Here is a 16,091-nt window from a genome sequence, read left to right on the forward strand (position 1 = left end):
ACATTTCTTATGCATGGTTGAGAACAAAGGAGTTCCTTTTATTTCTTTAATCTTAAACATATAAATTCTTAATGTGTAATAAATATTTTAAAAATCCCCCAATTCCAGAAACAAAGGCAAATCGAGCTGCTCTGTTGGAAGAACCAACTTGGTTCTTTTACAGAGAACAAAATTGTCATCGACATCACGAAGAAAGAGCTAAAAGGAAGGCGGCTCTCACATCTCTCAATGTACTCTTGGATTCCTGAACCCTAGCTAGAGAAAAATAGTCTTACTCACAATTAATCTTAAAGCATCCATAGGAAAAAATTCACAACATGATTATGACCACAAAGGAATTTCATCTGTGTAACTACCTGAAAGAAGTTTTAGTCTCATCAAAATGAGTGAAATTTAGCACAAAATATCATGGAATTTTCTGTTCTCAAGAAAATATCTGCTGATCTCTTAGAATATAAATTTTCTAGAATTTTGAAAGGGTTGGTGCAGTTATAAGAGGCAGGTTACAATATGACTCTTCAAGGTGCAAGAGTGATGGCTTGTGAGGCCAGTAACTCAAAATGAAGTCATTGTGTTCAGATATACACACAAAGGTGATTTTCTATATATGTGCTCTTTGCTTAAATAATACTGCAAACATCCAAGATCAACCAGTGGCATAGACCATATGAATTTACTATGTTAACTGTTTTAAAAAGGAGAAGCAAAATGAGACATGACTGTATATAAGCCACATAAGATTTGAACAAGTGTGTTGTCCCTGGAAACTGGGTATTATATAATTAACACTGCTACCAAATGTTACATATTCTTACTTATGATAACTCTTGAGTTCCTCACCTGTAGAAGGCAACCAGGCCATTGGGGAGTGTGTTCAGAGATGAGGTCACCAATGGGAGATGATTCACGCTGACTTCCTAGCTAGTTTTGTTCCTGAGAAGCAGAAAATTGAGATACTTGTCTTTCCTTTGCAGCTTTGCCCATAGCGCCTCCTGCCTCCCATCTCCTCTACCTGTTTGACTGGAGAGATGAGTATGAGAGCTTGATATTCAGACATAGGAGCTCCCACTCAAACCCAGCTCTTGTCACACTAGGTCCTCTGGAAGGCGATGAGGGGCCCTACAGAGTCTTGTCCGGACAGACTGTGGTGGAACAGGGCAGTTTCTTAAACCCTCACACTCGTGACCCCTGTATAAGTATAGTTATACAGGCATAGAGGGATGTACAAGTCAAACATTTACCCATAACAAGTCGTAGACATTTGATTTAAAACAGTTCTTTGGTGTACTTCCAATCTTACCATTTATTACAGGAGGAAGCAAAGTTACATCGAGGTCATGTTTCTGCTTTAACATGAAGAATTAACTCAGGGTTGAACACTGGACACTGGAGGATGCAGAGCATTGTGGACATTTTTCAGAGTTCATGGACATCCTGATTTTATATTTCTCAATGCTGAGAATGCCACTTTATACAAATCCATATTACAATGGCAGGAGCATGTGCAGTCCCTTTCAAAATGGTTGGCAATGCATTCTAACAAAAGTCATGTCAGCAACTTTAAAAATCATGTAGTCTGATGCAGCCCAGTCTAAATGTGTATTAAGCTGATGCATGCTGAAGATGACAGTAGTGATAGCTAACTGAACCATCATGTATCTGTAAGAGCAGAAAAAGGTGTGTGTGCTGAAAGCACTGCAGTCCCTACCTGTGGCCGTCTGGAGTCTGAGTCAGGTGCTGCAGGAAGGTAGCATTGTGTGGCCCACAGTGCGGGAACGCGTGGTCAGAACCACGCCCACGGTGAGATGAGCTGCCAGCCTCCAGAAACAGCACGTGCAGATGATCATTGGGTTTTGGGTTAATTTTTAGTCACTGTGCATTCAGAAACCGTTTTTACTGTTGCCCAGTGCTCTGGCTCTCCCATGTTCATATTCAAGTTGGAACTCCAGACAGTGAGATGACCTGACCTCACACGATATTGCCATGACGACATGATCCCACACACAACTGCCTGTTTGAGAGGACAGCCCCTGACCCCTCTGAGCATGCACATGGATTAATTTCTCTGCTGTCCCGACCACCCTGTAGCAGGGACAGTAGTAGTTATGCCATTTCACACACAAGGGACAGCCAGAAAGGTAAAGTGAGTTGCTCTGCCCATACAGCTAGTAAATGTGCTTCCTCATGGTCGGTGACTGCTTTATAAGCGGCCCGTCTTGTCTGCGCTCATGTCCACTGATGCCCTGCTGCTTCTTCTTTGTAGGTGACTATCCTGCGCCCAGAGCTGTCCTCACAGGCCATGACCATGAAGTTGTCTGTGTCTCCGTCTGTGCGGAACTGGGACTCGTTATCAGTGGTGCTAAAGGTCAGAAGCTGTTTATTTCCTGCTGTCTCTAGGCAGTGAGCATTTTCTAGCTAACTGTGACTCTTGATTTCTTCCGGAGATTCAGCACAGATACATGAAGCATCTGGGTTCTCTGCAGTTGCTTAGCTTTATCAAAGATTAGTCATATTTACCAGCATGACCATAAAGTATGGTCAAAAGTTTAGGATGTGGCCACCAGCATTCTAACACAGACACTGGTAAATTAACTTTGCAGCCATGAAAGGGACATTTAAAGGGCAACGGAGGCATTCCACTAATGCACTGGGAACTCGGGTCAAGTTGCCCGCCAGTCTGGCCTTAGGACCTCTACTCCCTCTACAGGTCTTCTCCATACCAAACGGACTGTCCCAAGAGAGCGGGAGAGGGGAAGGACCTTGCTTCTTTGCCTTTGTGGAGAATTGTCATCTGGCTTTTCTGGGCTCTTCTGATGGGATTACACACCTTTATGGGAATCTGAAGGCAGAAAGACCATGAGGTCTGGAGGGCAGGAGGCTGGCCAGACTGAGCAGAGGCCTAGGGCCCAAGGTGGGGGGAGGGCTTAGAGGTATCATTGGTGGGAATTCCTTGAAGGGTTTTTTTAAGGGGGTGCTGTTAAATTTTTATTTTTATCAAGGTCTGAGACACCAGATGGTCAGATACTGTTGTGGAAGATTGTTCAGTATTACAGATCATGAGCAGCCTGAGACCAAGAGGCCATTTGCTGTGCATTTCAGAACAACCGAGCACAGCTCTGCGGTGCAGCAAAGCGCTGCTTCCCTACAAGCGGTGACAGCAGAGGGTTTGCTCTTCCCCACAGTCTCCACAGCCTCCCCTTTTCAGTCAGAGATTAAGTACAGTTTGATACTGACACCTTTTTAGTGTGTAAAAATGTGGCTGTTCAAATCAGTTGACCAATAAAAGTGTAAGCACAGTTTTTGCAGGCTTCAGTTTTTGAGTGAGCAGAGAGGCAGGCATATAGTATGAGGTTACAGCATTTGTGTCCATGGTTAGGCCAGTGGAAACTTAACATAATCTCTCACTATGACTCCCAAGCCCATGAAGCTGCTCTGAAGTAAGATGAGCCTTTCCCGGCACCCTCCACCTTTGCACCACTGTTAGTATTAAAAGGTGAAAAATATTTTTGTAGTCAGAATCAATTGATTAACGTCTTAATTACACATTTACGTTTTATATATAAAACCACAAAAGTAAAACTTGCTTGGCAGTGACATGTCTACGCTGTGATGCTGAAATCTGATGCAACTGAGTACACTCAGTACCAGTTCTGATCACCCCCCTTAATGAGAACCTTCTAAGACACAGCAGATTAGACTTGTTGGGCACACTGTCTGCCCACTTGACTTGGGAGCCAAAGTCTGTTGTGACGACTGTTATTGGAGGTGGAGGAAGAGATTGAAACCTTAGAGTACTGTGGGTACTGCATCACTGTGTGTGTGAGTGACATGGATGTGTATGCATGTGTGTGTGCATAAGTGTTATACCCACAGCACACATCTGCTGTCCTTGCTGTCTCTGATGAGTCCCAGTACCCAGGCAGGTGTGATGTTGGGTTGGTGGTCCTGGTATTCTCATTAATTGGCCTGGTGTCTGTGTCCCCACTGCAGAGGGCCCTTGCCTTGTGCATACCATTACTGGAGACCTGCTGAGGGCCCTAGAAGGGCCAGAAAACTGCCTGTTCCCACGCCTGATTTCTGTATCGAGTGAAGGCCACTGCATCATATATTATGAGCGAGGACGGTTTAGCAACTTCAGCATCAATGGAAAACTTCTGGCTCAAATGGAAATCAATGATTCCACTCGGGTGAGTACACATCAGTGTTGAGCAGCAAGAAGCCATGGCAGTCAAACTTGCTTGACATAAAACTGGCTAGGTGTAGCACTTTACCAGCATCCACATAAACATGTGCTGGTTGGAAAGCATGCAGACTCGTGTCGATGGATGCTCTGAACAAACCCAAGATCCCTCTGTACTGAATCAGCAGCTCAGTAAGTAAGACAGACTCTAGAGACCACAGCTGTTTGCCTAGAGGAGAGCATTCCAAACCCCTTCCCAAACAGTGGTCTCAGCTCTTGCTCCCCAGTTAGGGTCTGTGTTGCTGTGATAAAACACCATGCTCAAAGGCAACTGGGAAAGGAAAGGGTTTATTTCAGCTTGATCACAGTTCATCATGAAGGGAAGTCAGGGACTCAAGGCAGGAACCCTGAAGCAGAGACCACGGAGGAACACTGCTTACTGACTTTTTCCTCATGACTTGCTCAGCCTGCGTTCTTATACAAGTCAGGACTACCTGCCCAGGGGTTTCACCGTCCACAATGGGCTAGGCCCTCCCAACTCAATCACTAATTTAAAAAAATGCCCTACAAGCTTGCCTACAGCTCCATCTGTGGAGACACGTTTTCAATTAAGATTCCTCCTTCCCAGGCATATCTAGGGTTCTCCCGCGTTGACAGAAAATGATCAGGACACATGGCACTACGAAACAAAGAGGCCTGAGACCCTTGACTACAGCTTCAAGTTCATTATGGCCTCATGAAGTACAATGGTGCTTGGTACTAAAAGTTATCGTGACTTATATTTCTGCTCTTTGTGCTAGGTCTCCACTAGTAACACTCAGACTTTCACAAAATGCAGTGTTCTCGTAGATTGAGAACATCTCACAATGTTCTCTGTAATCTCCCTAGATTAGATTGGCGATATCCTCATTGTGACTTTCATAATTTTATACCTAAATTAGCTTTAAAGATTTTTATTTTAATTATGCTGTATTTGGGAACAAGGAGTGTGAACACTTGAAGAAGGCATCAGAACCCTGGGTTATGAGTTCCAGGTGATTGTGAGTCATGGGCTCTGAAAACCAAACTTGTGTCCTCTAGAAGACCAGGAAGCACTCTTAACCACTAAGCCATCTCTCTGTCCCCTTAAAAATTTTTTTCTTGTCGATTGGCTTTAATAAGATCTTATGTCTTTGTTAAAAAAGAAACAAAAAAAAACCAACTTTGATAAATCTATATTGAAAGTTCTGTGGATTGGATCTAGGAAACTTGGACAATTGACTAAATAAGGAAATAATGTTAAGGAGATTGACAGTGCTTTCCAGGTTGTTGGTTGGTAGTCCATTGGTTTCTTGGTAGGTGGGTGGTTGATTATTGGGTAGTTGGTTGTTGATTGGTTTGTGGTTGGTGGATGATTAATGGTTGGTTGGGTAGTGGCTGATGGGTGATTGATTTGATGGGTTGTTGGCTGCGGGCTAGTTGGTTGGTTGGTGTTTGGCGGATGATTGTTTGGCTGGTAGTTGGTTGGCTTGTGCTTAGTTGCTTGGCTGATTAACCTAGATGGTTAGTGGATTGACTGGTAGTTGGATGATTGTTTGGTGGTTGGTTAGTGGTGTTTGGTTGATCAGTGGTTGGATATTGATTGGTGAGTTGATGCCTGGTTGTTTGCTGCTTAGATGGTGGTTGGTTGGTTGGTTGGTTGGTTGGTTGGTCGGTTGGTTGGTTCATAGTTGGTTCTGGTGCTTGTTTGGTTGGTGAATGGGTAGTGGTTGGCTGGTGGTTGGTTGTGTATTGATGCTTGTTTGTTTTGTTGGTTAAGCTTGTACACTCGGGCAAATGCTTGGCTATTCAGCTAATCGCTGATCAGTCGTGACCACTGACATGAAACAAATGAAGAGATCATTGGTATCTGCCTTTTCTTCTGAAGGCAATTCTCCTGAGCAGCGATGGACAGAACTTGGTGACTGGAGGGGACAATGGTGTGGTAGAGGTCTGGCAGGCCTGTGACTTCAAGCAGCTGTACATTTACCCTGGATGTGATGCTGGCATTAGGGCAATGGATTTATCCCACGACCAAAGGTGAGCCATGCCAAGGGCAGCGTGATCCCAGGAATAGGCCGGAAGCTTGGCATTCTTATCCCACCCAGATTAAGGAAAGAGCAACACAGAAAGGGCAAGCTGGAGATGAGTAAAAACCCAAGAAAGGCCCAGCTTTTCAGCTATAGAAAAACTCTCTTGGAAGAATATTGACTTTGAAATTATTTTAAGTATTAGCACATATAATTAATGTAACAAAGCATTTTGCAGTAGAGGAGAATGGTACAGAGGACATCAAGAAAAACAGTGTACACGTTCAATCGGTAAACTGCTTCCTGAGTAAGTATGAGGACTCAAAGTTCAAATCCCAGAACCCACATAAAGAAGCCAGGCATGATGTGCACACTTGTAACCTCAGCCCTAGAGAGATGGGACATGGTGATCCTAGGGCTTGTGAACTAGCCTAGTCAAGTCAATGGAGTCCAGGACACTCTATTTCAAGAACAATAGAGTGTCTGAGGTTTGAAGCCAAAATAGTTTCCTACACACACACACACACACACACACACACACACACACACACATATTCAGGGTATAGAGAGAGAGTAGGAAAGGGGTGGAGTGGTTAAAGGACACTAAAGATAAAGGCCAGAATTCCACAGAAAAGGCCGGGGTTGGTCCCAGAGAAAGATATGGGTGGACCATAAATACAACAGCCGAGAGGCAGCAGAGCCCGGGTCATACTAGAATGTGTGGATTTATGCATCTGACTAATGCTCTCCAGCATGGCTGTCCGCTAGCTGAGTAGCTCTTGGCAGAATCAAGAAGAAATGCTAGACCTCTCTCAATGAGCACAGTTAAGACTTGGGGACTTTTGAGATAAGGCCTGTGTCCCGCATGAAGTAGCAGTGTGTACTATTTTTCTGTCTCTCTTCACCACTGTCTCTGCTTTTACAGGACTCTGATCACTGGCATGGCTTCCGGCAGCATTGTAGCTTTTAATATAGATTTTAATCGGTGGCATTATGAGCATCAGAACAGGTACTGAAGAGAAGCTGCAGAAGCACGTTCAAGCGAGAGCGCATGTGCTCTGTGGAAAGGCAGTATCTCTGGTGGGACGCTCGTCTGCATCGGTTCTGTACATCCATCCCACCCAGCAGTCACCGAACATCGTAGTCAGGAGCCATTTCACCTGTTTCTCCAGGACTGAACACCAGCTGCTGTCAAGCAAGCTCATATCATGTAAATTATCTGAATTAGGAGACGTTTTGGTAATTATTTCATATATTGTCGTTTATTGAGAAAGGTTGTAGGGAGCCTCACAAGAGACTTTTGACAATTCTGAGGAACCTTGTGTCCAGTTGTTACAAGGTTTAAGCTTTGAACCTAACCTGCATCCCATTTCCAGCCTCTTTTCAAGCTGAGAAAAACAGAACCCACGTTTGATACTTTGTACATCATATGCATCTTATTTAAAGGGATACTTTTGTAAAAGTGAAACCTTGTATAAAGAAAGAGCAGCCTTTGTTAATTTACTGTGGAATTACAACCTGCATGCTCCCTGCTCCCCCGTTTTGATGGAACTGGTGCAGTCAAGCTAGGAAATGGAAAGGACGCAGCTTGTTCAAAGGGTTGGATTTGGGCTCAATCAGTAGTTTTGACATTTTCACCACAATATGATTTGCACTTTTTAATCTAAATTTATCCCTTCTAAGTGAAGTTTGCTCATATACCGTTTGGACACTAAGCCATTATTTGCCATTGTTGGTACTTTATACAAAGAAAATTCAGCCCTGCCCTTTAGGACTTGAAGATGCAACAGAAAGGGAGCCTGGGGATGAGGGCCTGGTTTCTACTGTGTAAATGGGAGTCCTGATCATTAGTCCCATTGCATCAATTTCCCAGCACCTAGACATCTCTCCCCTGTGTCAGCCCACTGACTCAGTCTCCATGTCAGATGAGGATGAAGATGCTAACATTTCCCCTTCCTTGGTTCTTGAGTAGCTTAGTTTAATGATGAGTAATTGAACTTATCCCTTTCGTTTCTTGTGAGATTCTCACCTACAGCCACATTCCTAGTCTAAGGCACTTAATCTTTTACAATATAAAATGATGGCTTTCAAATGATTTTTCCATTCATCGTCCCTATCCAGATATCATCCAGGGGTCTATACATTTTCTTCATGTTTCTTCTTTGTATATTTGGTGACTGTATTGTCATAGATGTACATATGGTGTCGGTAGGGCTATGAGGCATGTTACAGGAATGTAATTTTCTCAGAATTTCGCTCACTTGCAGTCATTCATTTCAAAAGATAAAACCGGATAATGGGTTCTTTGTGTGGGCACTTTGCTCCAGACACATGTCATTATTTATTGCTGTAATTACTTCTTTGTCATCCACCTTGTACTAGGAAGTTTTAGCACTGAATTATTCCTTCTTCATTGTTGTTTGTATTTATGAAATTCTGAAATTATGGGGAATCAGTGTACTGATTACGTTATTCATCACCAGGCTGTGAGCAATATCTTGAGTTTGTAGCTTAGAATTGGGAAGGCACTGAACATCTGGAAGACAAGGTCATTTCATCTTGAGATCATGGTGAAATATTTTGGATATATAAATTCCTTAAGCTATTGTAACCATGTTTTATTGCAAAGATGTAAAATATGCCAGATGTGTGTGAGTTGGAAATCAAAAAAGAAAAATAAAATATGCAAAGAATTCAGATCACTTCACATGTCACTGGCTACCTCAGTGACACAGCGCCCTTACACTGGCCCTTGGGTTTGAAAAGAATCAGCATTGTCTCCTGTGAGGGCCTCACATGCAAAACCATGAACAGAGTCTGGACACAGCCTGCAGTCTCTGGCCATTGCCAGAATGTGAACAGTGGGGTCCACAGGGACAGGAACCAAGTGACAAAGGAAATATCTTCCTGAGTGTTATCAGATAATGACATTTTTATCTGAAAAACCACACTTTGTAGAGTTCTTCATCCAGCCGGAGTAACCCAGACAGGGTCTGAGGTCTGGAGAGCTGAGCAGCTGCTGGCCACAGCAAGGCAGATGACAGGCAGGTAAGGCTGCCATCTGCATCCCTGTAATGGAAAGGACAGGGGCATTGGAACCCCAAGAAAGATTGGCCCTTTCTCCATTCCTAGCCCAGAACCAGAAACTGGTTAGGTGCCACAAGCTCCCGAGCGCCTTCACCCCGCTCATGTGGTAACCTAAATATTCCAGCTGGCCAGCTACTGCCCAAAATACCTGCAGACTGCTCTTGGTTTTCCCGTCCGCCCGTCACTGCACTGCCCCAAACCTGTCCCTGCGGCAGTGCACCTGCCCAGCACCCTTCAGGTGAAGTCTTGGGAAGAGTGTTGTTGAGCTTAAGAAAATCATCCGGGGCCTTTAAAGAGCATAGCAGCCCCTGCATGATCAGACCCATTGCCCGTGATTACTTCTTAACAACCCTGTGCAGGCCCTGAGTCCCTCAGGGGGACACAGATGACTCAGTCACACACGTGAGCGCTCTCTCTTTCTCTCTCTCTCTCTCTCTCTCTCTCTCTCTCTCTCTCTCTCTCTGTGTGTGTGTGTGTGTGTGTGTGTGTGTGTGTGGCCATTACTCTTGGCTATTATGTTCATTTGCAGAGCTGGGGAATGTAGCACAGTTGTCAGCCTGCCTTGTATTCATGCACAAAACCATGGGTTCAGTCCCTAGCATGGACTAAACCCAGACGTGAGTAATTCCAGGTCCTCTGTAATTCCAGGAGGTCTTGGCAGGAGGATCAGAAGTTCAAGGTCATCATCAGCTACATAGAAATTTCAAGGGCAGGCTGTGCTGTCTGAGGAACTGTCTCAGACTCAAAACAACCGCGCATTTACAATTTCCGGGAACCCTGTCCCTTGTCCCCAGAGTTCTTCCTCCTGGAGTGCCGAGGCTACTCACATCAGCCCATTTAACACCTCATTAAAATCGATTTCAACTCAGTGGCTCATGAATAGTCTTGTTTGGCAAGCAGAGGTACCCCCAGCCCCATTTCCATGCAACATAAGAGAAACAACTTTTAAATTATACGGACAGTTACAGCTCTTCTTAGAGGTCAGTGAAATCAGAGTGCTATTTTAGGTAATGTGACAACCATTTGCACTGAACAAACAGCAAAAATTGATGCTCACTTGTTGTAGAAACTGGGTTCTGTAAGCTTATAATGCAGCACCCAGAATTGCCTCACCTACTTGCTGGGTACCATCATTCTAAGAGATGCCTAAAGGCTTTAAGAGTCTTATGCCCTGGTTATGAAAAAGGCAAGATATAACTCTGCATAGGTGGATTCATCTATAATCAACACCCTGCATGACAGTGAAAGTCCATTTCTATTGTCTTGTCTGCTAATTTAGAAACTAATCATTATCCCACCCCCCAAAAGTCATCAGGATATCATATCCTTACCTTCTGTTTCTGCTCTTCCCGGATTTGAGTTTGGGATGACAGCTTTCTGAAGGTGGTCCATGTGATGGTTTGCAAACACTCGGTATGATAACACTGTTCAGGGGTCTGTTGCAACACACTGACACTGTCTCCTTCCTGGGACCATAGGCTTCTGGGGCACTGGGACAATCTTACAGCCTCAGGGCAGTATTTGGGATTGGATATGGCTCTCAGCAATGTACTAACAAACCTGTGATTGCTGAAAAGAAACAGGTGATTTCAGATCCCCGGCAAAAATGACAAAGCTCATTTGTGGTCAGGGGTCCACAAGCTTTCTGTAGCCCAGCCTCCCACTGCCTTCCCTTGCTCTGCACTGTGGTACCCAAGAGCCTCACGCTTCTGTTGCCATGCAGACCTTGGGCTCTCTGCCCATCTGAAAAATACCAGTTACAGTAAGCCCCAGCAACCTCAGAAGAGGGACTGCTGGGGTGTTTTGATTACTGCTTTTAACCAAAGCCCGCACAGGCGCTGGAAGAAGACAGAGCTGATGGAGGGTTTGTGTGAGAGCATCTTCGATCGGGGTGCAACAGCAGAACCCAAACCTGGAGGCGTTCCTTTGTAAATGACTCACGACTCCCCTCATCACTTACGATGGGGGTATAATGATAGCTCTGGTGAGGATTACTTTAAGCATCAAAACACAATTGTGTGCCCTGGTAGAGCCCCTGGCTCTCGGGAACTCCACACCACCCCTGCTTTCCACAGCCTAGTGAGAATGTATTTTCACGGCCCAACATCCTTTCCCAGTCTTAAGCACTATGTATTTTCACTGGGCACAGTGAGCTTTGTTCCTGTCATGACATCTATGGAGACCTCTTAATCCTTGTCAAACAGTGATATTTCCTGATGACTATACAATCAAATATATGAACCTTTGGGGCTATTATTCAAATCACTACACTGGCCATAAGAAATACTCTGGCTACTTCCTCTGATAAAAACTCCCATTCCAGAAGGGGTTCTGGGTCATGGCTTAGAGGAGAAGTGTTATAACTGAGGGGCACAGAAGAGCCAAGCAGATAAGCCTGCCTGCCTTTCCTTGATGTCCCGCCAACTACACAGCTAATTGAAGACAAGTATAGAAGGCCAGAGTCCTTGGCAGGCAGGCAAGAAAGTTGGATGCTCTTAGGAGTACCAGGCAGCATTGGGAGCAGCTGTTGGGTGTTCACGTGTTGGTTTGTAGTACTGGGTTTTGTTTGGAGAATGGGGCAGCATTGGGTCTCTCAGTAGAGGTGAGATCTAATGAGAAGGGAGGCTTATGGGCAAGCGTGTAGACTTTACACAACACACCTCCACCCAGGGTTTTTTCAGAGAGCAGAGGAAAACCACAACATCATACAGACAGCCTGGTGCCACTGTGAACATCAGATGGGCGTCGAGCACAACCCTGGTGACACAGACTGTTGACAGCCCCCGGGTGCCTCGCAGTAGCCCACAGAGTTGGCATCATCGTTGCAATCATTCTTATGAAAGATGTGAGACCCTTCAATGACACACAGAAATTATCACTATATATGGGGCACTCACTTGAGATGACCTTTCCATGCTGTCTCCTGAGTGCTACGACTATAGGTATAAACCTGTAATCATGACTTTTTCCATAGGTAAATCCCAAAGACACATCTGAATACAGCTCAATGAGGTTAAACCTTGGACTTATCCATCAAAAGGCCCAGGTATAGCCTTCAGGAAGCCTAGCTTTGTGCAGTCTCTTGATCAGTTCATTGCAAGGTATGTGGAAAGAAACAACCTCCCCAAAAATTGTGTCTTTAGGGGAAGTGTAAACAACATCTACCCTTCCTCCTAAAGTCCCAAAGACAAACCAAGGCACGATTCCATCAGAGTTCACTCTGGGGAGCCCATGAGTTTGTCAGGCTTGTTTACAGAGCATAAGTGAGGACTTACAGACAGAAGTAGGGGGCACTTTAAAGCAGCCATAACGGAAGGTCTGTACCCAGCATGGGTGGTGACTCCCCCAAGACTAAGTCCACCACCCTCATCCTTCACTACCCTATACCCCTCTCCCCTCGGCCATATGCATAAAGGCAAACTTATAGACAAGCGGTTGGGGGGGGTGACTAGATACTCAGGCAAGGGTCCCATGGGAAAGGCCAGCTTTCATCAGGTCCAGCTGTGATGGTCACTCTCAAGCAGGCACAACGGAACTGAAGATAGCTTGGAGGACTGAATTGTGTAACTTCCCCCAGCAAGCACTCGAAGGATCCTGGCTGTTGTGCTGGTGTTGGAGGCAAACTAGGTTGTCACTAAAGTCTAACTGAAAAACAGAGAGAGTGTTCTCTTTCAGGAGTGTTGAGTGTGGCTGTCCCATGTACCGTTTCAGTGTTGGGAAAGCAGCCCCTGCCCCGGGGGTGGGGTGGGACAATGAATGTGTCAGTTGGTTTTGTGTGGCTGTGACAGAAGAAGGAAATCTCTGTTACCGATCCCAGTTTCAGAGGGTTTGGGGACATGGAAAGAAAGGTTTGGAGAATTCATGGCAACAGGAGCTCCTTGAGTGATGCTCACGTGGAAGCCAGGCCAGGGACCAGTTGTAAGGAGGAGACCGGCACTCATTTAGAGGGGGAACACTCATGTGAGTGAACGGGCATGTGGGGTGCTGCCTAGGAATACTAGAGTGACTCTGCGTTTTATGTTTATGAAGAAAGACAACTAACACTGTAAAGAATCAGGAAAAAAAAGTGGGTGTCACTGGGCAATATGGAGGAAGGCTTAGCCAGTTAAAAAGCTATCCCACCGCAAAAACACCAAAACCAAGGCTGATTTACTGAGGAAGTTCTAAGAACCTGCAACTACCCAAACATGCTTTACCAATCCTACTCTCCACGACTGAGGGGAACAAAAGTTAAGGATGCACCTATCAGAGCGAAGTCGCAACAGAGCAGCGGCCTCAGCAGACCCAGAGCTGCCAAAAGGTCATTCTGAACAAGGAAGCGGGAACAACAGCAAAGCTAAGGAATTCCCTTCGGGTCTGAAGGGAGGAAACCCTCCCAGAAAACATTAGCACAGCCTACCCCGTCCACACTGGCGAGGCGTCAAAAGCCCTACGCCAGGCTTCAAGGGAAAGTGTTCCCAGTTTGGCTCTTTCTCGGACACTCACAGAAAAAAATAAATGCAAATTTGTGTCTGTGAAAAATAGACTCCAAGTCTTCAACAATTTCCCATGGTTACATTTGCATAAATATAACCTCCCTCCCTTTCCCTCTCTCTCTCTCTCAAGGAGAAGGGACAGAAGCAACAGCAGCAATCACCTAAGGTGTCAGAATTACCAAAAGCAAAAATGTGCTTATATGTTTTAAATTTGAATATATTGATGTATTTTGAAGTGTTATTGATTATTTCTAAGCAATGTAAAGGGAAGCATGGATGTGGAGGGACAATGCTTTATTTTCAAAAGACAAAGGAAATTTAAAAAAGAACCAAACTCAATTTCTTGAAATAACAGGAGCTTTTAGTAAGCCCCGAAGTGTAACTGGGTACACAACAGATTAGACTCAGCTGCAAAAAGACTTAGGGAAAGGAAATTTCAGTCTTAGGAAATGGTGGATGAAATATTTATGTCTTCAGAGCAGGCGACAAAACGTATAAGCAGAATCAATGCATACTTAATTTTTAACATCAAATATCACTAGACCCGAAGAGGAAGTCCCAGTCCTGAGGGAAGATGTTCCTACCTGAGAAACTATTGTACATAAAGGCCACCGGGAGATGTTTGCTTCAGGTAAACCATCGTTCAAGGATAGCCATGCTCTGGTAGATGGCTACACACCCATGTTCTCTCTAACAGCACTAAGTAGACTCTGTGAAAAAAAAATTGAAAAACAATCAAAAATAAGAGACTACATGAAGCTAGGAGAGAAAAGTGGGGATGGGAATAGGGGAAGAACAGGAAGGGAGAGGGTGGGCTGGCATTGATTAAAACACATTATATGTGTGTATGAAACCTTCAATAAAAAGCATGTCGGTAAGAGCATCTCATACTCAAAAGACTCAGAGAGAATACCTCCCCCATCATCCAATGCCACCGTCGGACATCCAGCTGACTTTCAATGAGAAAAATAACAAAACCACAAGATGAAAGAGAACCATTTTTCAGGATCCCTGAAAAGAAAATAACCAATAATTTGTGCTCTTTCACACATCACAGGAAAAAGTTTTCAAGAATGAAAATACACTCAAGATAATTTCACGAAGGGATGTCGCCTCCCCAGGCAGAAAACAGGCAGACATCAGGGAGGAAACTGAAGCTCTCAGGAGCCAGGTACAGGCACAAGGGACTCTGAGGGGGCGATGGACAACAGCAGCGCTACTGGCCAATACAGGAGAATGGAGACGAGGAAGTCATTCTGGGCAGCGATACCTCACAAAGGGGAAGGCTCTGTGAGAAACCTGAGAGCCTGGTGCAGCCTTCCGGGAGGCAGGAAGATTGCCCATCCGCTTTCTAGCATCATTACCATAGCAAACTACCTGAGGTAACTTTAAAAGGAGAGAAATTCATTTGGGCTCCTGACTGGAGACTTTACTCCATGATGCTTCTGGGGTCCCGCAGAAGATTTGGAGGGGAGCCTTTGGTAGAGGAAGCCTGTGTACCTCGCTCGGGGCAGAGTGTGAAAGAGACCAGGATGCCACAATCCCTGCAAGGATGCTGTGAATGACCTAAGACCTCCCAAGGGAGCCTCGCTCCTAAAGACGCACTCCCTGTAGCACCACGGGCTGCGAATCAAGCCTTCACCACACGTACCTTTGGAAGGCACTTTAAATTCAGACCCAGGCACAGGTGGGCCTCTCACTGAGGCTGCCGCCTTTGAGGTGCCCTGCACCTGGAAGTAACCCTTCCCCACATGCCCATAAGCAACCCCAGTAAGCTCATCTGGTTGACTTTGGCAGACCAGTTACTTTGATATACCAAAGGGTTCTCTATCTGGGACAGAGAACCAGAAACAATGAAGCCAAGTGTCCATGGACCGAGACCTCTACAACCAGGGATGAAATAAGTATTCCCTCCTTTAAATGTCTTGTCTTGGGCATTTTGTCTCAGTCACAGAGCTCTCTGATCAACAAACCTTATTAAACAAGAGAATCTGTGACACATAATCTCATCTGGAAACTGTCACCTAAGCAGGTTTTCGGCCTTTTTAAGTCAAGTAAGAGAAAGAAGTTAAATTTATACTTTTGCTGGAATTCATAGTTTGCATCTGATTATGGTTTTGTGTCAAAACATCTAACCATTTCTTTCTTTCTACCATAAAATCTTCAGCTAGGGAACTTCTCCAAGGGGCTGAATGTAGCTCGGTGATATGAACTAGCCTACTGAGATTCTAGATTCTCCAATGCCACAAAAGAAAGGAAGGAAGAGAAAGGAGTCCCCACATGGAGACACTGATGTGTCTC

General features: G+C 44.9%; 1 protein-coding gene and 1 long non-coding RNA gene across 4 annotated transcripts in view; one reads left to right on the top strand and one right to left on the bottom strand.

Annotated features, from left to right (window-relative positions):
• Nbea (neurobeachin) overlaps window positions 1-8,925 on the top strand; it is a 485,089-nt gene extending 476,164 nt beyond the window's left edge. For all 3 annotated transcript variants that reach the window (XM_040754403.1, XM_040754404.1, XM_040754405.1), the window contains 4 exons: window positions 2,264-2,365; window positions 3,991-4,187; window positions 6,087-6,238; window positions 7,154-8,925. In XM_040754403.1, coding sequence (XP_040610337.1) covers window positions 2,264-2,365; window positions 3,991-4,187; window positions 6,087-6,238; window positions 7,154-7,244 — 542 coding nt within the window. In that variant the 3' untranslated portion in view covers window positions 7,245-8,925. The remainder of the gene's footprint in view (window positions 1-2,263; window positions 2,366-3,990; window positions 4,188-6,086; window positions 6,239-7,153) is intronic.
• Window positions 8,926-9,185: 260 nt separating this feature from the next.
• Window positions 9,186-15,397, bottom strand: LOC110342375. The gene is made up of 4 exons (XR_002384422.2): window positions 15,291-15,397; window positions 14,375-14,500; window positions 10,647-10,884; window positions 9,186-9,297 (listed from the first exon to the last, which is right to left on the bottom strand). It is a non-coding gene; the product is annotated as an uncharacterized LOC110342375 (long non-coding RNA).
• Window positions 15,398-16,091: the final 694 nt, after the last annotated feature.

The sequence above is a fragment of the Mesocricetus auratus genome, unplaced genomic scaffold (genome assembly GCF_017639785.1).
Source record: "Mesocricetus auratus isolate SY011 unplaced genomic scaffold, BCM_Maur_2.0 Super-Scaffold_100011, whole genome shotgun sequence".
Lineage (NCBI taxonomy): Eukaryota > Metazoa > Chordata > Mammalia > Rodentia > Cricetidae > Mesocricetus > Mesocricetus auratus.